At 40.4% G+C, this 21,427-nt stretch overlaps 1 protein-coding gene across 3 annotated transcripts in view; it reads left to right on the top strand.

Moving 5' to 3' along the window:
• Positions 1 to 21,427, top strand: part of SYTL4 (synaptotagmin like 4) — a 59,283-nt gene that overhangs the window by 22,486 nt on the left and 15,370 nt on the right. For 2 of the 3 annotated variants that reach the window (XM_005700156.3, XM_005700157.3), the window contains exons 2-9: positions 6,841 to 7,012; positions 7,256 to 7,471; positions 7,603 to 7,712; positions 7,957 to 8,059; positions 17,524 to 17,625; positions 18,072 to 18,147; positions 18,809 to 18,899; positions 19,012 to 19,115. In XM_005700156.3, the coding sequence (XP_005700213.2) occupies positions 6,903 to 7,012; positions 7,256 to 7,471; positions 7,603 to 7,712; positions 7,957 to 8,059; positions 17,524 to 17,625; positions 18,072 to 18,147; positions 18,809 to 18,899; positions 19,012 to 19,115 (912 nt within the window). In that variant the 5' untranslated portion in view covers positions 6,841 to 6,902. The remainder of the gene's footprint in view (positions 1 to 6,840; positions 7,013 to 7,255; positions 7,472 to 7,602; positions 7,713 to 7,956; positions 8,060 to 17,523; positions 17,626 to 18,071; positions 18,148 to 18,808; positions 18,900 to 19,011; positions 19,116 to 21,427) is intronic. The other variant, XM_005700158.3, reaches the window with a different exon arrangement.

Genomic DNA, 21,427 nt, shown 5'->3' with positions numbered 1-21,427 from the left:
TTCATTTATGAATTTCTAGGAAACATTCTGCCCTATGGTATGGGCATGGTGGTGGTGGTGAGGCAGGGAGCAGGTTTCTTCTTTAAGATGTTAATGATAGGTTTAGTACAATTATGAAATTATGATTTCTTCTTTGGCATATGAGACTTGCATTATGACTTAGTACACGATCATTTGGTGGGGCAGGCAGTAAATGTTCCAGTTGGATATAGAATTCTACATATGTTCATTAAATTAGACCTATTTTGTTCAACTTGTCTTATATTTAGTAATTTTTTATCTGCTTATACTATTAATAATTGAAAGAAGTATGTTATTTCCCCCCCTTTTTTTTTTACAAATTCTATTTTATTTCTTGACTACACCTATCAGTATATGCTAATTTACATAGATTACATCATATTTTCTTTTAAAATTGAAGTATAGTTAATATTCCGTGGAGAAGGAAATGGCAGCCCACTCCAGGCCTATTGCCTGGAAAATCCCATGGACAAGAGGAGCCTGGTGGGCTACAGACCATGGGGTCGCAAAGAGTCAGACACAACTGAGTGACTTCACTTCACTATAGTTAATATTAAAGGAAATGAACCCTAAATATTCATTGGAAGGACTGATGCTGAAACTGAAGCTTCAGTACTTTGGCTACCTGATGCAAAGAGCCAACTCATTGGAAAATACCCTGATGCTGGGAAAGACTGAAGACAAAAGGAGAAGGGGACGACAGGGTTAGATGGTTAGATAGCATCATTGACTCAATGGACATGAATTTGAACAAACTCTGGGAGATAATGCAGGAGAGAGAAGGCTGGCATGCTGCAGCCCAGGGGGTTGCACAGAGCTGGACACATCTCAGTGACTAAACAACAATAATAATAGCTAATATACTTTATTATATGTTACATATAGTTATTTGTAAGGTATACAATATAGTGATTTACAGTTATTAAAGGTTAGACCCCATTTAGAAGTGACAGTGATAGAGTTAGTTACTTGGTCATGTCTGACTGTTTGCAACCCCACAGACTGTAGCCCGCCAGGCTCCCCTGTCCATGGAATTCTCCAGGCAAGAATACTGGAGTGGGTAGCCATTCCCTTCTCAAGGGGATCTTTCTGACCCAAGGATTGAACCCACGTCTCCTGTATTGTAGACAGAAACTTTATCATCTGAGCCACCAGGGAAGCCCAGACTTCTTTTATAGTTATAAAATATTGGCTATATTCCATGTGTTGTATCCTTTTGGCTTATTTTCTATGATCTACCATTTTGATGGTAATTTTTCAGTTTCTCTCTCTAGTTGTACATAATCTTCTGTTATATATTTGGAGGGATTTTCTGAGTGCATGTTAATAAAACATACTTGATTTTTTTAAAACTCTACATCGTAGTCTTATCTTTTATAATGATTTTATTATTTTTAAATTTTGTTTTTTAGATATTAATATAACTGTCTCAACTTTATTTTGGTTTTCATTTACCTGGTATATCTTTTTTCTATCTTTTTACTTTCAGTCTTTCGTGATCTTTATGTTTTAGATGTGTCCCTTGTGAAATGGCACATACCTGGATTTTTTAATTTTATGTAGTCTGTTGCTGCTGCTGCTAAGTTGCTTCAGTCATGTCTGACTCTGCGACCCCATAGACAGCAGCCCTCCAGGCTTCCCCGTCCCTGGGATTCTCCAGGCAAGAACACTGGAGTGGGTTGCCATTTCCTTCTCCAATGTATGAAAGTGAAAAGTGAAAGTGAAGTCGCTCAGTCGTGTCCAACTCTTAGCGACCCCATGGACTGCAGCCCACCAGGCTCCTCTGTCCATGGGATTTTCCAGGCAGGAGTACTGGAGTGGGCTGCCATTGCCTTCTCTGATGTAGTCTGTTAACCTCTGTATTTTAAAGTATGAGTTTTACTTATACATTTAAAAATGTTAGTTGACATATTGGAGCTTTTTTTTTTTTACCATCTTATGTTTTATTTTCTATTTATTTCATTTTTCTATGTTTTTTCTCCTTGCGTTTAACTTTTTTTTCCTTATTCTATTTTCCGATTACTGAATCTACAAGATCACATCTCAAGTGAGCTGGCTAGTAACAGGGTTAACATTGGAAATAGCAACCTATCATCTAAGGTGAGGTTGAGGATGGAATGCGACTTTACCGAAAGTAGTCAGATTGGCAAGTGATAGGGCAGAGGAGGCAAGAAGCTGATGGAGGTCATGGCTTATATATTCTCCTTGGGGATGAGAATTAAGAGTATTTCCTCAAGACTGCCTAAGAAAGGGCCTGTGAAAGAGGCTTGCTAAGTCACTTCAGTCATGTCCAACTCTGTGCAACCCCATAGATGGCAGCCCACCAGGCTCCCCCGTCCCTGGAATTCACCAGGCAGGAACACTGGAGTGGGTTGCCATTTCCTTCTCCAGTGCATGAAAGTGAAAGGTGAAAGTGAAGTTGCTCAATCGTGTCCAACTCTTAGCGACCCCATGGGCTGCAGCCTACCAGGCTCCTCCGTCCATAGGATTTTCCAGGCAAGAGTACTGGAGTGGGATGCCATTGCCTTCTCCTGTGAAAGAGGCTTAGCATCTTATAATTCAGTAAAGACCAAGAAATAGTGAAGTCAGGACAATGTTGATACTTCCAGAACCTGTGTAGTTTTGCTGTGATGTTTATATGCTCTATTATCTTGTTAATAATTAGTTTAATTACTTTTTATTACTTTTGTCATGCTGATGGATTCTAAAAGCCCACCAGGCTCCTCTGTCCATAGGATTTCCCAGTCAAGAATACTGGAGTGGGGAGTTTCCTAGGTGGCTCAGTGGTAAAGAACCTACCTGTTAATGCAGGAATACTGGATTGGGTTGGTTGGGAAGATCAGGGGATCTTCCTGACCTAGAGATCAAACCTGGGTCTCCTGCATTGCAGACGGATTCTTTACCATCTGAGCCACCAGGGAAGCCACCAACTGAACTAAAGGCAAGTAAAAAGACTTCTAGGTGACAGCGAGGGAACAGCTGAGGTTGTAGACCAGGAATTATTTAGGAGCTGGGTATAGGAGCAGACAAGGCAGACTATATAGCCTTGGTACAGGTTTGGGATTTTGATGGACAGTTGCTGCAGTGAGATGAAGGTGCATGGATATGGAAGATATTGGTGAGAGTGGTTCAAATGTTGCACTGTCGGGAGTCCAGGATGGATAGGGAAGGAAGATAGATCAATTGGAGGCAAGTAGACCAAGAGAAAGTGGAGGGAAGGCTCAAGAGACTGTGGTCTTGGTAAAGTTGTAGATAGGTATAGTGGGAGTAAGCTGTAATTCAAAAATAGGGATTCTTGAATTTAAGATTTCAGAGGGGGGCAGTCCTGGTTGGTCAACTCCATGAGTGAAAAATAAAAGGAAGATGTTCAGTATTAGCAGTTCCATTTTGTTATCGTGCTGTGCTTGATTCCTTGATGACACTCTTACTTCCTTGGCTTTTACTCCTAGCTGGTCTCATTATTGTGCCAGTGTGCTTGTCTCATCACAGAACTCTGCTGCCTCTCCATAAATATCAGTTTTCTGATAAATTTGGCTTTGCTTTCATTTCAGTGTGTCTGTGCCATCCTTAGTCTTTAATTGCCAGTCAGTTGGTGATACCTAGTTTATCCAGGAGCTCCTGATTTTTTTTGGCCAGTTCTTCAACCATAATCACACAATATGGGAATCCATTTCCACAGTGCTTTTGATTGCTGTGTTCAACATTTTATAATTGTTTTGGCCATGGTCCTGCCTGGATAGAGCCAGTGGAACACTAGCTCTTGAATGCAATTGCCTGGGCTTGAATCCTAGCAGCTTCAGTTACTCTGTGTTTATTCTTGGGTGCGTTAACCTAACCTCTCCTGAGTCCTCATCTATAAAATGTGGATAACAATAGTACCTCATTCTTGGGGTTGTTGTGAGCATTAAATGAATGTATGTCAAGTACTTGTTGCCTGGCATGTAATAAATTCTCAGTGAATGGAACGATTGGGGTTGATGATGACAGTGATGGTGATCAACAGTAGTGGTGTCATATGCAACAACACACTGTGCCAAATACAGTGTTAGGTGCCAGGCCAGATACAAAGAATGATACTGAAAAAGTCCTTGTTCTCATGGAGAGTATATATTCTCCCTGAGGGTGAAAAGTAAGAATATTTCCTCAAGACTTCCTAAGAAAGGGGCTATAAAAGAGGCTTAGCATTTTATAGTTCAATAAAGACCAAGAAATAATGAAATCAAGAAAGTGTTGGTATTTCCAGAACCTGTGTAGCTTTGGTATGTTGTTTGTGCTCAGTCGTGTCTGTTTGCGACCCCATGGACTGTAGCCCACCAGGCCCCTCTGTCTGTGGGATTCTCCAGGAAAGAATGCTGGAGTGGGTTGCCATTACTTTGTTTGTACTCTCTATTATTGTCTTGTTGGTAATTAGTTTTTAAAAGGGAAAGCACTTATGTAATTTCAAGGGAGAACAGAGAAGGTAAGTATGATCCTCACTCTTGACTCTCAATATGACTACAACAAAACTTCTTGCCTTATTTCTATGCCTGTTTCTTCTCTTACAGCCCCTGTCACTGTTACAGCTCTTACTAGCCAGGTGTTTAACTTTGACATGCACACTAGGCATCTTTGCCTTCACACTTTATTCTTTCCATTCAGTCAGTCACTCCATTTTGTCATTTCTACTTCTCAAACCTATTTGTGTTCTCTTGTCTTCCTGTTCTGGTTTAGGTCTGCCCTGAAGCAGATTCAGTGAGTACATGTATTCCAAATGTGTGTTCCAAACACTGATGGGATTTTTTTGCACACATTATTCAATTTTCTTGACACCTTTGAGAAGTAGTTCATTTTGTAGTTGAAAAACCAGAGGATGACAGAGATACAGTGACTTTGCCCAGTTGGTTAAAAGCATAGTTAAATAAACTTCAGTTCAGTTCAGTCGCTCAGTCGTGTCAGACTCTGCGACTCCATGAATTGCAGCACGCCAGGCCTCCCTGTCCATCACCAACTCCCGGAGTTCACTCAGATTCACGTCCATCGAGTCACTTAGGTTGTCTTTTTGTCCAGTAATCTGTCTTCTTTGAATGTTTTCTTTCTTGAAATTTAAAAGTAAGACTTATCTGTAAAAAAATCAGAGCTATATAAAATAAAAAGTAAAAGTTGCCCCCCTCAATTCTGCTTCTCAAGAGGAACCAATGATAATGGGTTTTGTTCTAGACTTTTTTCTTTGCATATACAAATGTATAGATAGATACTTTAGCAAATAGATCATTCAAGTATAGTCCTAAAATGACTCTTATTTTTCACTCAAGATATATTTTCATTCAGATCTACCACATTTTAAAAATGGATGCATAGTATGTCATCATATGGAAATATTGTTTTGTTTAATGATTTCTCTGTTAAAGAACTTGTTTTTGCTCTTACAAATAATATTGCAATAACTTTTTTGTACATACACCATGCATACACATTTGTGTGAATATTTCTATTAGCTAGATTCTTAGATGTGGTATTGCTTGCTTTTGGAGTATGCACATTTTACAATGTGTTATTGAATCTGAAGCTCCAATAATTTGGCCACCTGATGCAAAGAACTGACTCATTATAAAAGACCCTGATGCTGGGAAAGATTGAAGGCAGGAGAAGGGGATGACAGAGGAAGAGATGTTTGGATGGAATCACTGACTCGATGGACATGAGTTAGAGCAAACTCCTGAAGTTGGTGAAGGATAGGGAAGCCTGGCATGCTGCAGTCCATGGGGTCACAAACAGTCAGACTCGATTGAGCAACTGAACAACAATGTGTTATTGTACTTCAATTTGTCTTTTGAACCAGCCTTTCGTACTATAGCTAGAGTGATCTTTGTAAAACAAATTTGAGTATGTGATTTCCCAATATCAAAAACAAAGCAACAACAAAGGTGTTTGATGGATTTCTATTCTCTGTGTCATCAATTTAAAAATTCTTAATTTTTAAGAATATTTGAGAATTACATAATCAGGTTTCCAGCTATATTTCCTACTATTCTCCCCAACCAACAAACATATACTCTGTTCTATAAGGCAAAATCCACCTGTTCTATAAAACCTTCCGCATGTATATAGTTCTCTCTTTTCCCTCTCTAGGCAAGATAGAACTAATTACTCCCTTCTCTAAGTTCCCACAACAATTTATTATCCCTCTAAGAGTGCTTAGTACACTGTACTCTGTGTGTACCTTTCTCCTCTGTGATCTTCAGCACAGGAACTGTGCCTCACTCATCTTTGTATCTGTAGCACTTTGTACAATTCCTGTCAGAGTAGATTCTCAACAAATCTGGGTGAAATAGGTGAAGATATTCTTGAGGTGGTGTTAGCAATAAGAACTTTGGGAGATAGAGTAGGTGATGGCCATTTCGAAGTGTAGCAAAAAGCTGACTGAATCCAGGACTCTGGTCAGGAAAGGTTTGGAAGGAAATAGGCTTCAACTGGCAGAGGTCCCTGTGTGGTTTTCTCCACTACAGAGATCAGCTGTCTGATTATTTGGCTGAATAGATTTGTGACTTGAGAACATTAAAAGTATTGAAAATTAGATAATTGAGGATCCACTTGCTAGAAGGAGAATTTGACTCAGCTGTTGTGTCCTCTTTTCAGACTAAGATGCTTACGTTGAAAGACCCAACTGTTTGCCAGAGTCATGCATAGATTTTTCCCCTTGCAAACTTCGTCTCTTCCTTTTCAGGAGGAGTCACCTGGAGGTATAGGAATGGTGCATTGGCCACACGGCTCTGTGTGTCTGTTTAGCTGCTCCAGGGGAAGCAGGAAATTCTCTGTGCAAAATTTTTATCTTTTTTTCAGGCAAATCTGGTGACCTGGTAGATTTGAAGAAAGAAGAGTAGAAGGAAAAACTAGGACAAGTCATGTCGGAGATACTTGATCTCTCTTTTCTGTCTGAGGTGGAAAGGGATTTGATCCTCAGTGTTCTACAACGAGATGAGGAACTCAGAAAAGCAGATGAGAAAAGGATTAGGTAAGAGTCCCAGAAAAATCATGTTCCCAGGCCCTTAACCAATGATACCCGGACTTTTTCTTATACTTCTCATCTGACTTTCAGAGGAACTTGTGTATGAGTTTTACAACTCCTCACTGGGTCAGGTTGGGCTCTGTTGCTTTCACAGAACTAAATAGTCTTACTGTCTCCACCTCTCGACCCATCTCTATCCAGCCCATGCAGCATCCAAATCACTTGTGCTTCTCTTTTGGGTATTGGCAGGCGACTGAAGAACGAGTTACTGGAGATAAAAAGGAAAGGGGCCAAAAGGGGCAGCCAGCACTATAGCGATCGGACCTGCGCCCGGTGCCAGGAGAGCCTGGGCCGCTTGACTCCCAAGACCAACACTTGTTGGGGTTGTAATCATCTGGTGTGTCGGGACTGCCGCATTCAGGAAAGCAATGGTACCTGGAGGTGCAAGGTGTGCGCCAAGGAAATGTGAGTGTTACTTAGAGTTGAGAGAAGAAAGGGGGCCCCAGTTGTGGTTTCTCCCTTTGTCCTTTATTAGTTGAATGTCAAGGGCCATTTTCTTAAAAATCCATTTCTCGTTTTCTTTTCTTCCTTCCCAGAGAGCTGAAGAAAGCAACTGGAGACTGGTTTTATGACCACAGAGTGAACCGCTTTGCTTACCACACCGGCAGTGAGATAATCAGGATGTCCCTGCGCCGCAAGCCTGCAGGTACCAGACCTGTTGGGATATGGCTCCCTGAGGCACTTGGCCTCAGTCATAGACCCGCTGCTGTGGGATCATAGTGTATTTTTACAGGCGGTGTGTCTTCCTTCACTCCATGGGCTCAATCCATTTGTGGGCAACATAAAGACTGTGTTGCCATCCTTTCTGGAAACATACTGTGTTCCCCTTCCCCCACATCCCCCCCTCCCACCATCATCACCCATATGCCATGCTTTTGTTTGTCTTGAAGTGAATAAAAGAGAGACAGTGGAACAGTCTCTTCTTCATCAGTCACAGTTGGGTGATATCTGGCCAGGAAGAAAGATCATTCAGGAGCAACAGAAGGAGCCAAGGTAAGAACCAAGCAATCATTTAAAGAAAAGGCTATACACGCCTCTAATTGTTTTATTTTTTAACTTCTATTTATAAAATAATAGATGTTCATTGTAGGAAAATTTGGAAAGTACAGAAAAGACTAAACAAGAAAAAAAAAATCCTAATCCTGTAACCTACATATAAACATTAACATTTTGGTATATTTACTTTTTTCTTTATAAGAACAATTTGAAGACAAAATACAAATAACACAAACTCATTATTAAACATTTAACCAGTGTAGAAAACAATAAAGAAAACAACAAATCACCCAAAACCTTGCTATCCCAGTATTCATATTATATGAAGTTATTTCAGATATGTTTTTTTTGCATATGTATAGATAAAGGGATAGGTGGATGGATAGATCAAAAAACTTTTGTAATATTAGATCATAATAGATTAAAAGCTTTTGTTCATTTTACTTGAATTTAACAGAATAAACACTGAAATAAAATATAGGAATCACTAATCTTCAGATGAGTGTTTTTTTACTGTAAAGGATATTAGTCATGAATATCCCTCTAAACTTAAGAAAAAATATTATGGAATCCACCAAGCAGTTAGTCATTTTTGTGTAGTATCTTTCTGGTAACAGCCTTATAAAGCTATAATTCAGACCATGTAATTCACCCATTATTAGTGTACAATGAAGTAGATTTTATAGAATTGTGCAACCACCACCTCGATTGATTTTAGAACTTTTTATTACCTTAAAAAGAAACCCTTGTGTGCTTTAGCTATCACTGCCCGCCCCCACCTCCATATCATTCCCCATCCCTAAACAGTCTCTGATTTACTTTTAATTTCTGTTAGACATTTTATTTAAATAGAATCATAAAATATGTGGTCCTTTGTGACTGTTTTGTCTTACTTAACATAATGTTTTCAAGGTTCATCCATATTGAAGCATGCATCAGTACTTTATTTCTTTTTATTGCCAAATAATATTCCATTCTATGTAGATACTCCCATTTGTTTATCCATTCATCTGTTGATAGATGTTTGGGTTCTTTCCACTTTTTCGACCAATGCTATTATGAACATTTGTAGTGAGTTTTTATGTGGACATGTTAGTCATGTCTGACTCTGTGACCCAATGGACTGTAGCCTGCCAGGCTCCTCTGTCCATAGAATTTTCCAGGCAAGAATACTGGAGCAGGTAGCCATTCCCTTCTATAGGGGATCTTCCTGACCCAGGGATTGAATCTGGGTCTTCTGCATTGCAGGCAGATTCTTTACTATCTGAGCCACTATACTTTAATTTAAAAAAAAATTAAAAATAATGAAATAAAATACTTAGGGGAAAAAGGAATTGCTTTTTATATACTTCTTTTCTATAACCCAAGGGAGGGGTTACAAAGGGATAGAGATGATACCAAGGGAACATTTCATGCAAAGATGGGCACAATAAATGACAGAAATGGTATGGACCTAACAGAAGCAGAAGATATTAAGAAGAGGTGGAAAGAATACACAGTAAGAACTATATTAAAAAGTTCAACCACAATGGTGTAATCACTCACCTAGAGCCAGACATCCTGGAATGCAAAGTCAAGTGGGCCTTAGGAAGCATCACTACGAACAAAGCTAGTGGAGGTGATGGAATTCCAGTTGAGCTATTTCAAATCCTAAAAGATGATGCCAGCAGATTTGGAAAGCTCAGCAGTGGCCATAGGACTGGAAAAGGTCAGTTTTCATTCCAATCCCAAAGAAAGGCAATGCCAAAGAATGTTCAAACTACTGCACAATTGTACTAGCAAAGTAATGCTCAAAATTCTCCAAGCTAGGCTACAACAGTACGTGAACCAAGAACTTCCAGATATTCAAGCTGGATTTAGAAGGCAGAGGAACCAGAGATGAAATTGGCAACATCCATTGGATCATGGAAAAAACAAGAGAGTTCCAGAAAATTATCTACTTCTGCTTTATTGGCTACACCAAAGCCTTTGACTGTGTGGATCACAACAAACTGTGGAAAATTCTTAAAGAAGTGGGAATACCAGAGCACCTTACCTGCCTCCTGACTATTACCTGCCTCCTGACAAATCTGTGTTCAGGTCAAGAAGCAAAAGTTAGAATTGGACATGGAGCAACAGACTGGCTCCAAATCAGGAAAGGATTATGTCAAATCTGTATATTGTCACCCTGCTTATTTAACTTATATGCAGAGTGCATCATGTGAAATGCCGGGCTGGATGAAGCACAAGCTGGAATCAAGATTGCCAAGAGAAATATCAATAACCTCAGATATGCAGATAACACCACCCTTATGGCAGAAAGTGAAGAACTAAAGAGCCTCTTAATAAAAGTGAAAGAGGTGAATTTAAAAGATGGCTTACAACTCAACATTCAGAAAACTAAGATCAGGGCATCTGGTCCCATTACTTCATGGCAAGTAGATGGGGAAACAGTGTAAACAGTGAGAGACTATTTTGGGGGGCTCAAAAATCACTGCAGATGGTGACTGTAGCCATGAAATTAAAAGATGCTTGCTCCTTGGAAGAAAAGATATGACCAAGCTAGACAGCATATTAAAAAGCAGAGACATAGCTTTGCCAACAAAGGTCTGTCTAGTCAAAGCTATGGTTTTTCCAGTAGTCATGTGTGGATGTGAGAGTTGGACTGTAAAGAAAGTTGAGCACCAAAGAACTGATGCTTTTGAACTATGGTGTTGGAGAAGAATCTTGAGAGTCTCTTGGACTGCAAGGAGATCCAGCCAGTTCATCCTAAAGGAAATCAGTCCTGAATATTCATTGGGAGGACTGATGCTGAAGCTGAAACTCCAATACTTTGGACACCTGATGTGAAGAACGGACTCATTTGAAAAGCCCCTGACGCTGGGAAAGATTGAAGGCAGGAGGAAAAGGGGACACCAGAGGATGAGATGGTTGGATGGCAACACTGACTTGATGGACACAAATTTTCGAAAGCTCTAGTAGTTGGTGTTAGACAGGGAGTCCTGGAATGCTGCAGTCCATGGGGTCGCAAAGAGTTGGACATGACTGAGCAACTGAACTAAACTGAAGGGATGGGCAAAAGATAACTTGGGGATACTGGGTTTCAGTCTCCTGAAATTCTCATAAGTCTTCTTGTTTTTCAGTCTCAGTCATGAACCCCATGGACTGCAGCATACCAGGCTTCCCTGTCTGGCTCACTCAGTCTTAAGTGTCTGGTCTCAGTCTAGCTCTAGATGCATCCTCTAGTTCATACCAGTGCCCTGAGAGATGACATCCTGCAGAAGGCTTGTCTGCCTTGGTTGGGGTGCCCCCTTGATATCTGGGGTATAAATCTTGAGGATTTTTGTCTTTATCTTACCCCAGGATTGCCTACTCACTCACTTAATCTGTACACATTGGAAGAAGTTTTGCCAAGCTAGATTTTCTTCTGTTTTATTAGCCTTCACTTTTCAAACTTCATGTCTTGAGGCTTTATTCCTTTCCTCATTTGGTTGCTGCTGGCGAAGTTTTGACTTTTTATTTGTGTTTTTTCCCCCTTAACTTTCCTTTTATCATGTTTTATATGACTGATGAAAAGCAATATAGAAATACATCAAATGAGTCCCCCGTAAGTTTACTTCTCCTGCCCCAGACAGTTCTTATCGTCATTAATGATTCTGGTGTATAGACTACCACACTGTCTCAATGTACAAATATGAGTTGGATTCTTAAAATTTTCTTTTTACAAAAGGATCATACTGTATACATTGTTGTTGTTCAGTCGCTAAGTTGTATCTGACTCTTTGTGACCCCATGGACTGCAGCATGCCAGGCTCCTCTGTCCTTCATTATCTCCCGGAGTTTGCTCAAATTCATGTCCATTGAGTTAGTGATGCTGTCTAACCATCTCATCCTCTGTCGTCCCTTCCTCTTCCTGCCTTCAATCTTTCCCAGCATTAGGGTCTTTTCCAGTGAGTCAGCTCCTCACATCAGGTGGCCAAAGTGTTGGAACTTCATCATCAGTTCTTCCAATGAATAGTCACGGTTGATTTCCTTTAGGATTGACTGGTTTGATCTCCTTGCTGTCCAAGGGACCGTCAGGAGTCTTCTCTAGCACCACAATTCGAAAGCATCAATTCTTTGATACTCATCTTTCTTAATTCCTTTCTTTGGGCTTCCCTGGTAGGTCAGATGGTAAAGAATCTGCCTGCAGTGCACGAGACCCGGGTTTGATCCCTGGGTCAGGAGGATCCCTTGTAGAAGGGCATGGTAACCCAGTCCAGTATGCTTGTCTGGAGAATTCTATGAACAGAGGAGTCTTGTGGGCTACAGTCCATGGGGTCGCAAAGAGTCGGACACAACTAGGTAACTAACACTATGCTTACTATGCTTTCTTAATTCCTTCAGTATTTTCATTACCCCATTTTTGAACTTGGTGTCTATTAGACTGAAGAGATCTATTTCGTTGTTTGTTCCTGCAGGGGAGTTCTCTTGGTCTTTTAACTGGGAGTGGTTCCTCTGCTTCTTTATTTTGCTCATGTTTCTCTTACTTTGTGAGTTTAGGAGACACAAATATCTACTTTATTCTAGAAGGGCTGTTCATCTGCAGGAGTTTTCCTATGTAGCGTAGTGTGTTTAATAATTTTTTGGCATGAGGGCTGTTTTTGGTTTGGATGCTTGCCGTCCCTTTCCTCAGTGTGTGTTGGCTATTATCCCCTCGACAGGGAGAGTGCACGTGCACTCCCAGGAAGGCATGTACAGCAGTTGGCACCCGGTTGTGGGGCCCTCAGTGGTAGCAGCAGACTGTGCCCTCTTCTGGGGTCTGAGATGGCAGTGGTGGCTTGCACCCACCCCTGGAGCTTTTGTAGGCAGTGCCTTGCCAATATGAGAGTACATGGGTGGGGAAAGAAGCTTCTGTGGCGAGCCCACCCCTCTCCTGGCTCACCCCCCTCTAATGGCACCTTGCCTCTCTGGCGGGCCCAGGCTTCTTCTTGTGCTACCGTTTTGTGGCGCGCCGCACCCTACCCCCTCAGGCTGTTTTCATGCAGGCACCCCCAGCCTTCTCCCCAGCTCTGCCTCTATAACCTGAGACTCAGCACCTAGCCCCCACCCGCCCCAGCAGACCAGTGTCCCAGGCTGGGGAATGCCATGGGCACTGTCTGTATAGGCCCCTGTCTGCTCTGCCCTCTGCAGACCTGTTACTACACTCTGCTCTGAGGCTCTAAAGCTGCGCCTCTGTCCTGGCTGATCTCTCGCCGGTGAAGGAACTTTCCTGTGGGTGGAACCCTTTTCTCTTTCACAGTTCCCTCCCAGATCCCTCCCAGGGGCCCAGATCTCAGTCCTGATTCCTTTCTCTCTTCCTTTTTTCCTTTGTCCTGTCCAGTTATATGAAGATTTTTTTTTGCCCTTTTGGAAGTCTGAGGTCTTCTAGTACATATTCAGTGAGGATATTCAGTGAAAATATTCAGTAGATATTCTGTGAGAATTGTTTCACATGTATTTTTGATGTATTTGTGGGAGAAGGTGAATTCTACGTCCTGCTCCTCTGCCATCTTGACCCGATCCCCAACCATACCAATTTTCAATGAGGATGTAGAGCAACTGGCATTCTCATACAGTGCTGGTGGGAATGTCCAATGGTGAAACCACTTTGAAAAAGAGTTTAGTAGTGTCTTAACCAGTTAAACATGCACCTACATTGTGAATCAGCCTTTAAATTTCTAGATATTTACTCAAGAGAAACACAAGAATACGTCCATACAAAGACTTGTGCATGAATGTTCATAGCGGCTTTGTGATTGCCAAAACCTAGAGATAACCCCAATGTCTATCAGCAGGTGAAAGGATAAACTTTGCTTTGTTTATACAGTGGAATACTACTCAGCAATGAAAAGGAATGGATTACTGATACATGCAATAACATGGATGAATCTTGAAATAATCATGCTGAGTGAAAGAAGCCAAACAAAAAAAGAGGACCTACTGTATGACTCTGTTTATATAAAATTCTAGAAAAATCAAGCTAAATGTTAATGACAGCAGATCAGCACTTACTTGAAGACAGGTCTGAGGAGGGAGAGATGGACTATGAAGGGGCATGAGGAAACTTTGGGGAGTGATAGACATGTTCAGTAGCTTAATTGCGGTGATGGTTTCACAAATGTATACATATAGCTGATTCATGTCGATGGATGGCAAAAAACACAATATTGCAAAGTAATTAGCCTCTAATTAAAATAAATAAAAAAACCTTATCAAATCACGTGCACTTTATTAATGTTAGTTATAGCCCAAGGTGCAAATGGAAAAAAAAAATGACAGAAAAATATCACATTGGCATCTTTCTATGTCAGCACCAGGGGTCTGCCTCATTCTTTTTTGTTCTCATATGGTGTGTCATTGTATGTATGTACTATGATTTTATCCACACAGCCTTGGTTGGGTGACTCATCTGTTTTAGGTGACGAGCCCCTCCCCTTCTTTTGAGGATAAGAAGGGCTTTTATTTCCTGAGCTTGATTGAACACATCTGACATCACTGGTCAGAATGTAATTTCTGAAGCCTACTGCTTCTGGCTGTCTATGACTTCTTGTCTCATTGAACCCAGAAGACTTTCATTTATCCTAAACATGAAAACGGATTAAGTGGCCATAAATGATCTTTTTCATAAAATTATGCAGCCTCACAAATAATCTAATTCAACTCCCTTATTTTTGCAGAAAAGAAAGCAGGGTAAGTGATTTACCTCAGATCATACAGATAGTTAGAGCCCAGGACTCCCATCTCTAAGTTTATTTTTCTACTGCACAGATGTCAAATAATTGGTTTTTTGCCCTAGAGTGGTTTGTATCAGCTTTGGATCAGTACATATTAATCTTTAGGAAAAAATACAAGCAGAAAACACTCTCCATGGACCACTATTAAACTATCTCTCTAGAGGAATGGTTCTGCTTTGGGTTCTTTGTTCTTTAGAGTGAAGAGTGGAAAAGAATGATTCTAAAGTGAAAATGAAATCAAACTCCCTGCTGTGTTTTTGACTAATATATCTAATATACAAAAGCTAATATATCTCTCAAGAAATGACACTGTTTCACCTCTGGCATGAACTAGGATTTCAACCCCTGCTGTTTGTTTTCATAGAGCTATCTCAAATATCATGTTATGATAACTTGGAAAGTTTATTCTCTCCTGCCTAAGACGTTAAAGATTTTGGCTATTTCATTTTGTGTTCTTTTCTTATTAATTCCTTCACTTGTTTGTCTATGAATGCCTACTATTTTCCAGGCACTGTTTTAGGCAATAGTATATACTGGTGATGACAACAAAGTTCCATGCTTGAGGAGTGTAGATTTGGGAGTGGGGGACACAGACAGTAAGTGAATAATCAAGTAAATATATGTCAGATGTTGACAGGTGCTGTGGAGAAAAATGAAGTAGTCTAAAAGGGAGTACCAGGAAAGCATGTATGTATGCAGGCAAAGGCTTAGTAATAATTAATAATTATTATACATAATAATAATAATAACAATAAGATGACATTTGAGAAGAGAGAAGCAAAGTTTTAAAGTATACAATTCAGTATCTTTTAGTACTTTCAGAATATTGTGCAGCCATCACCACTGCCTGATTTCAGAACATTTTTATCACTCCAAAAAGAAACCCTGTGCCCATTAAGCAGTCACTCCCCATTTCCGCAGCAACTAATCTGCTTTCTGTTTCTATGGATTTGCCTATTCTGGACATTTCCTATAAATGGAATCATACAGAATGTGGCCATTTGTGTCTTGCAATTCACTTCAGCATAATGTTTTCAAGGTTCATCTGTGTTGCAGCATGTGTGACACTTCATTCCCTTTTGTTGTCAATCATATTTCATTATATGGCTGTACTACATTGCCTTTATCTGTTCATCTGTTGATAGACATTTGGAGTGTTTCTACCTGTTGGCTATTGTGAATAATGCTGCTGTGAACATTTAGATACAATTTTTTTGTGTGGACACGTGCTCCCAGTTCTCTTGGGTAGATACCTATGAGTGGAATTGCTGGGTTGTGTGGTAATTCTGTACTGTGTGTGTGTGTGTATATATATATATGTGTATATATATATATAATACAGTGTGTGTATATATATATATAATACAGTGTGTGTGTATATATATATATAATACAGTGTGTGTATATATATATATAATACAGTGTGTGTGTATATATATATAATACAGTGTGTGTGTATATATATATATAATACAGTGTGTGTGTATATATATATAATACAGTGTGTGTATATATATATATGATACAGTGTGTGTATATATATATATAATACAGTGTGTGTATATATATATATATATATAATACAGTGTGTATATATATATGTGTGTGTGTGTGTGTGTGTATTTATTCCACATTGCCAGGCTTGCAGGATCTTAGTTCCACAACCAGGGATTTAACTTGGGCCCCTGGCAGTGGAAGTGTGGAGTCCTAACCACAGGACCACCAGAGAATTCCCTGGGTTTATATTTTTAAGGCTCATTTTAGCTGCTGTGTTGAGGGTAGAATGTATGGGGACAAGGGCAGAAGTAGGGAGTTCAGTTAGGAGACTATTACAAGCATTTCTTGAGGTAAGGGGTCCAGGAATTGTGTCCTTCCCTTTAGAGATGAGGACTGTTGTTTTGAATGCCCAGGGTCATCCTTCATGAAACTGAAAAGAAATTCAGGTCTTCTTAATAATATCTTCAAAGCATACTGCTTATTTATGTACATACTTTAAGGCCCACTGAAGGCATTTAGTCAAGAATTCAGTCAACAAATAATGGAGTGCCCAGTATATGCTGGTTTCTCTGCTAGGCATTGGGAACATAGCAGTGAACAAAATATGTGATCACTGATCTCCTGGAACTTAGTCTAATGGAGGAGAAAGACACTAAAGAAGTCATTTGTTTATCGAGGAAATTAAATAATTTGTATAAAAGACATAATAATTATGCATATGATTACTACAAAGACATCAAGTTGCTTTAGGAGCACATAGGAAGCTACTAATCCATACTTGTGGTTGGGGCATGGTCAGAGATGTGAAGGAATTGACATGTAAGGAGAGACTGGAAGGAGGAGTAGATTTAGCCAGGAGTTTCAAGTAAACAAGAAAAATGGCCACTGTGACCATCCCAGGCAGAGAGAAGAGGGAAGAAAAGCAGCTTTGTCATATTCAGGGAACCAAGAGAGCTTCATCATTACATAATGTAAAGTATGAGGAGAGGCAGAGGGTGAAAAATGAGTCTGTAGAGATGAGCACGGGGTCAGCTCATAAGGATTTTCTTGCCATGCTAAGGAGTTTAAACTCAATCTCAAGGGCAATAGAGAGCCTCTGAGCAGTTTTAAAAGTGTACTCAGCTCTTAGAAAGATCACTTAGGCTACCACTGTGAAGGAGTTGGAAGGAAGCCAACACCCAGCAGGAGAGCCCGCTTTCTTTATGTGTTGGCTCTTGGTTTTTATTGTAGCATGTCATTTGAAGTGCCCAAGCTGAAAAGTGGAAAGAGTGCACTGGAAGCTGAGAGTGAGAGCCTGGATAGCTATACAGCTGACTCGGATAGCGTGTCCAGGTGAGATATCCCCAGTCCCGGCCGTTCTGCTCAGCCGAGCTCCCGTTTTGTTCTCTAGAGCCAGGGTGTGGGGGTCCCCTGCCTTCAGTGTTCCTGCCTTCTGTACTTGGTAAGGTGAATGAAGTATTCTCTCTGTTGCTGCGAGTCCCCCACTAGCACTTCTCTGAGCACAGCCTGCTGCATCTTGGAGAGTGTTCTGGGACCCCTGGACCAGCATCAGTGGATGCTGCTATCCCTTAGGCATGGGGGTGTGAGTGTTTGTATTTGTACAAAGCTAGTTATCTGATTGTCTGCATTCCTTCAAGGTAAACCAGATGTGAAGTTGACCTTCTGCATTTGGTTAGGACCTTAAGCCAGTGGCTTTCCTTCCATAGAGCTTGGGTCCCTAGATAGACGGGGAAGGGAGGAGGAGGTGATTTTATTACAGTTTCTGTATCTGCCCCCAGGAGAGATTCTCTGGATAAATCTGGCCTCTTTCCAGAATGGAAGAAGATGTCTGCCCCCAAACCTCAAGTAGAAAAGGTAAGCTTTAGTTATTGGTTGGTTGATCTCTGTCTTTCTGTCTTTCTCTCTCTCTCTCTCTTCTTCCTTTCTCAGGAAGAATTTAAATTAAGAATTGAAGCAAACAAATTTTAGTTCAGATTCCCGTGGTAGCATTTTCTAAGGTTTTGGTTGAAACGTGAGAAAATAGGTTTTAGAAAGACACTTAGAGAATGAACTTATGGGTTGCCAGGAGGAAAGATGAGAAGGGATAGTTGGGGAGTTTGGGATGGACATATATACACTGCTGCATTTAAAATGGATAACCAGCAAGGGCCTACTGTATAAAACATGGAACTCTCCTCAATGTTATGTGGCAGCCTGGATGGGACGGGAATTTGGGGTAGAATGGATACATGTATATGTATGGCCGAGTCCCTTTATTATTCACCTGAAACTATCACAACATTGTTAATCAGCTATATCCCAATACAAAATAAAAGTTTAAGAAGTTAGTATAAACCACAAACAAAAACAAATAGATTTTGTGCAACTTCCTAGGATTAAGTTAAAGCCCTAAGATTAAATTAATCTTTCTTTTAAGTTTGTCATAATTTAGTGAATATCTGAGTCTCCTTCCCCAATCCACTTTTCCACCTGCCCAACTGTCTTTTTCCATTATTTCGCCCTTATCTGTTCCTAGGAAGCTCAGCCTAGGGGTCAAAATGTGGTATCTGTGGACGAGGGTGAAATGATATTCAAGAAGAACACCAGAAAAATCCTCAGGCCTTCAGGTAGCTGATTTCCCTTCATGGCCTTTTGAGATTGATGTTTGAAGTACTTGGTGGGTTATTGGTATGGAGAAGAGTATGTTTCTTTTGCTTTGGTTTTTGATTTTCCACTCAGAATATACTAAGTCTGTGATTGATCTTCGCCCGGAAGATGTGGGGCATGAAAGTGGCGCCTTGGGAGACAGGAGCAAATCTGTCCCAGGCCTCAGTGTGGATATGGTAAATACCCTTGTATTTCACTTGGTCACCATATGAAAAATTATATATATAAAGTTGACTTTGGGCCTCCCATGTGGCACTAGTGGTAAAGAACCTGCCTGCTAATGAAGGAGACGTAAGAGACATGGGTTCAATCCCTAGGTCGGGAAGATCCCCTGGAGAGGAGGGCATGGCAACCCACTGCAGTATTCTTGCCTGGAGAATCCCATGGAGGATTCTGGGAGGAGCCTGGTGGGCTACTGCCCATAGGGTTACAAAGAGTCAGATACAACTAAAGCAACTTAGAATGCATGCAAGTAAAGTTGACTTTACTGCCTGATACTCTCAACTTACCTGTTTAGTTCTTTAGGAAAAGGTAACATGAATTTTGATTTCTCCCTCAATTCTAAAGTAAATCTGGTTGCTAAATTGCTTAAAGAAAGAGATTATATTTCACTATCTCTTTTGTTTTCTAAACATTGCTTGATATATGGTTGGAGGCTCAAGTAAATACTTCAGTCAGTCAGTTCAGTCATTCAGTCATGTACAACTCTTTCCATACCAGGCTTCCCTGTCCATCACCAACTCCTGGAGCTTGCTCAAACTCATGTCCATCAAGTCAGTTTCTCCTCCTGCCTTCAGTCTTTCCCAAGCATCAGGGTCTTCTCAAATGAGTCAGTTCTTTGCATCAGGTGACCAAAGTTTTGGAGTTTCAGCTTCAGCATCAGTCCTTGCCATGAATATTCAGGACTGATTTCCTTTAGGATGGACTGGCTGGATCTCCTTGCAATCCAAGGGACTCTCAAGAGTCTTCTCTAACACCCCAGCTCAAAAGCATCAATTATTTGGAGCTCAGCATTCTTTATGGTCCAACAACTCTCACATCCACACATGACTATTGGAAAAATGATAGCTTTGGCTAGATGGACCTTTGTCAGCAAAGTTATGTCTCTGCTTTTTATTACACTGTCTAGGTTGATCATAGCTTTTCTTCCAAGGAGCAAGCGTCTTTTAATTTCATAGCTGTAGTTACTATCGGCAGTGATTTTGGATCCCAAGAAAATCTGTCACTGTTTCCATTGCTTCCCCATCTATTTTCCATGAAGTGATGGGACCAGTTGCCACAATCTTAGTTTTTTGAATGTTGAATTTTTTAAGCTAGCTGTTTCACTCTATTTAACTTTCATCAAGAGGCTCTTTAGTTCTTCTTCACTTTCTGCCATAAGGGTGGTGTCATCTGCATATCTGAGGTTATTGATACTTCCCCTAGGAATCTTGATTCCAGCTGGTGCTTCATCCAGCCTGGCATTTTGCATGATGTACTCTGCATATAAGTTAAATAAGCAAGGTGACAATATACAGCCTTGATGTACTCCTTTCCCGATTTGGAAACAGTCTGTTGTTCCATATCTTGTTCTGTTGCTTCTTGACATGCATACAGGTTTCTCAGGAGGCAGGTCAGGTGGTCTGGTATTCCCATCTCTTTCAGAATATTCCACAGTTTGTTGTGATCCACACAGTCAAAGGCTTTAGCGTAGTAAATGAAGCAGATGTAGATGTTTTTCTGTAATTTCATTACTTTTTAAGTGATCCAGTGGATCTTGGCAATTTGATCTGTGGTTCCTCTGCCTTTTCTAAATCCAGTTTGAACATCTGGAAGTTCTTGGTTCACACACTGTTGAAGCCTGGCTTGGAGAATTTTGAGCATTAATTTGCTAGTGTGTGACATGTGTGCAAGTGTGCAGTAGTTGGAACATTCTTTGGCATTGCCTTTCTTTGGCATTGGAATGAAAACTGACCTTTTCCAGTCCTGTGACCACTGCTGAGTTTTCCAAGTTTGCTGGCATATTGAGAGCAGCACTTTCACAGCATCATCTTTCAGGATTTGAAATAGCTCAACTGGAATTCCATCACCTCCACTAGCTTTGTTCATAGTGATGCTTCATAAAGGCCACTTAACTTCACATTTCAGGATGTCTGGCTCTAGGTGGGTGATCACACCATCGTGGTTATGTGGATGATTAGGTCTTTTTTGTATAGTTCTTCTGTGTATTCTTGCCACCTCTTCTTAATATCTTCTTCTTTTGCTAGGTCCATACCATTTCTGTCCTTAATTTTGCCCATCTTTGCATGAAATGTTCCCTTATATCTCTGATTTTCTTGAGCTGTCTAGTCTTACTCATTCTATTGTTTTCCTTTATTTCTTTCCATTGATCATGGAGGAAGACTTTCTTATCTCTCCTTGTAATTCTTTGGAACTCTACATTCAGTTCGGTATCTTTCCTTAACTCCTTTGCCTTTCACTTCTCTTCTTTTCTCAGCTATTTGTAAGA

Source organism: Capra hircus, unplaced genomic scaffold, assembly GCF_001704415.2.
Source record: "Capra hircus breed San Clemente unplaced genomic scaffold, ASM170441v1, whole genome shotgun sequence".
NCBI lineage: Eukaryota > Metazoa > Chordata > Mammalia > Artiodactyla > Bovidae > Capra > Capra hircus.
The sequence above is the reverse complement of the archived record's forward strand: the minus strand, read 5'-3'. Positions and strand labels throughout refer to the sequence as shown.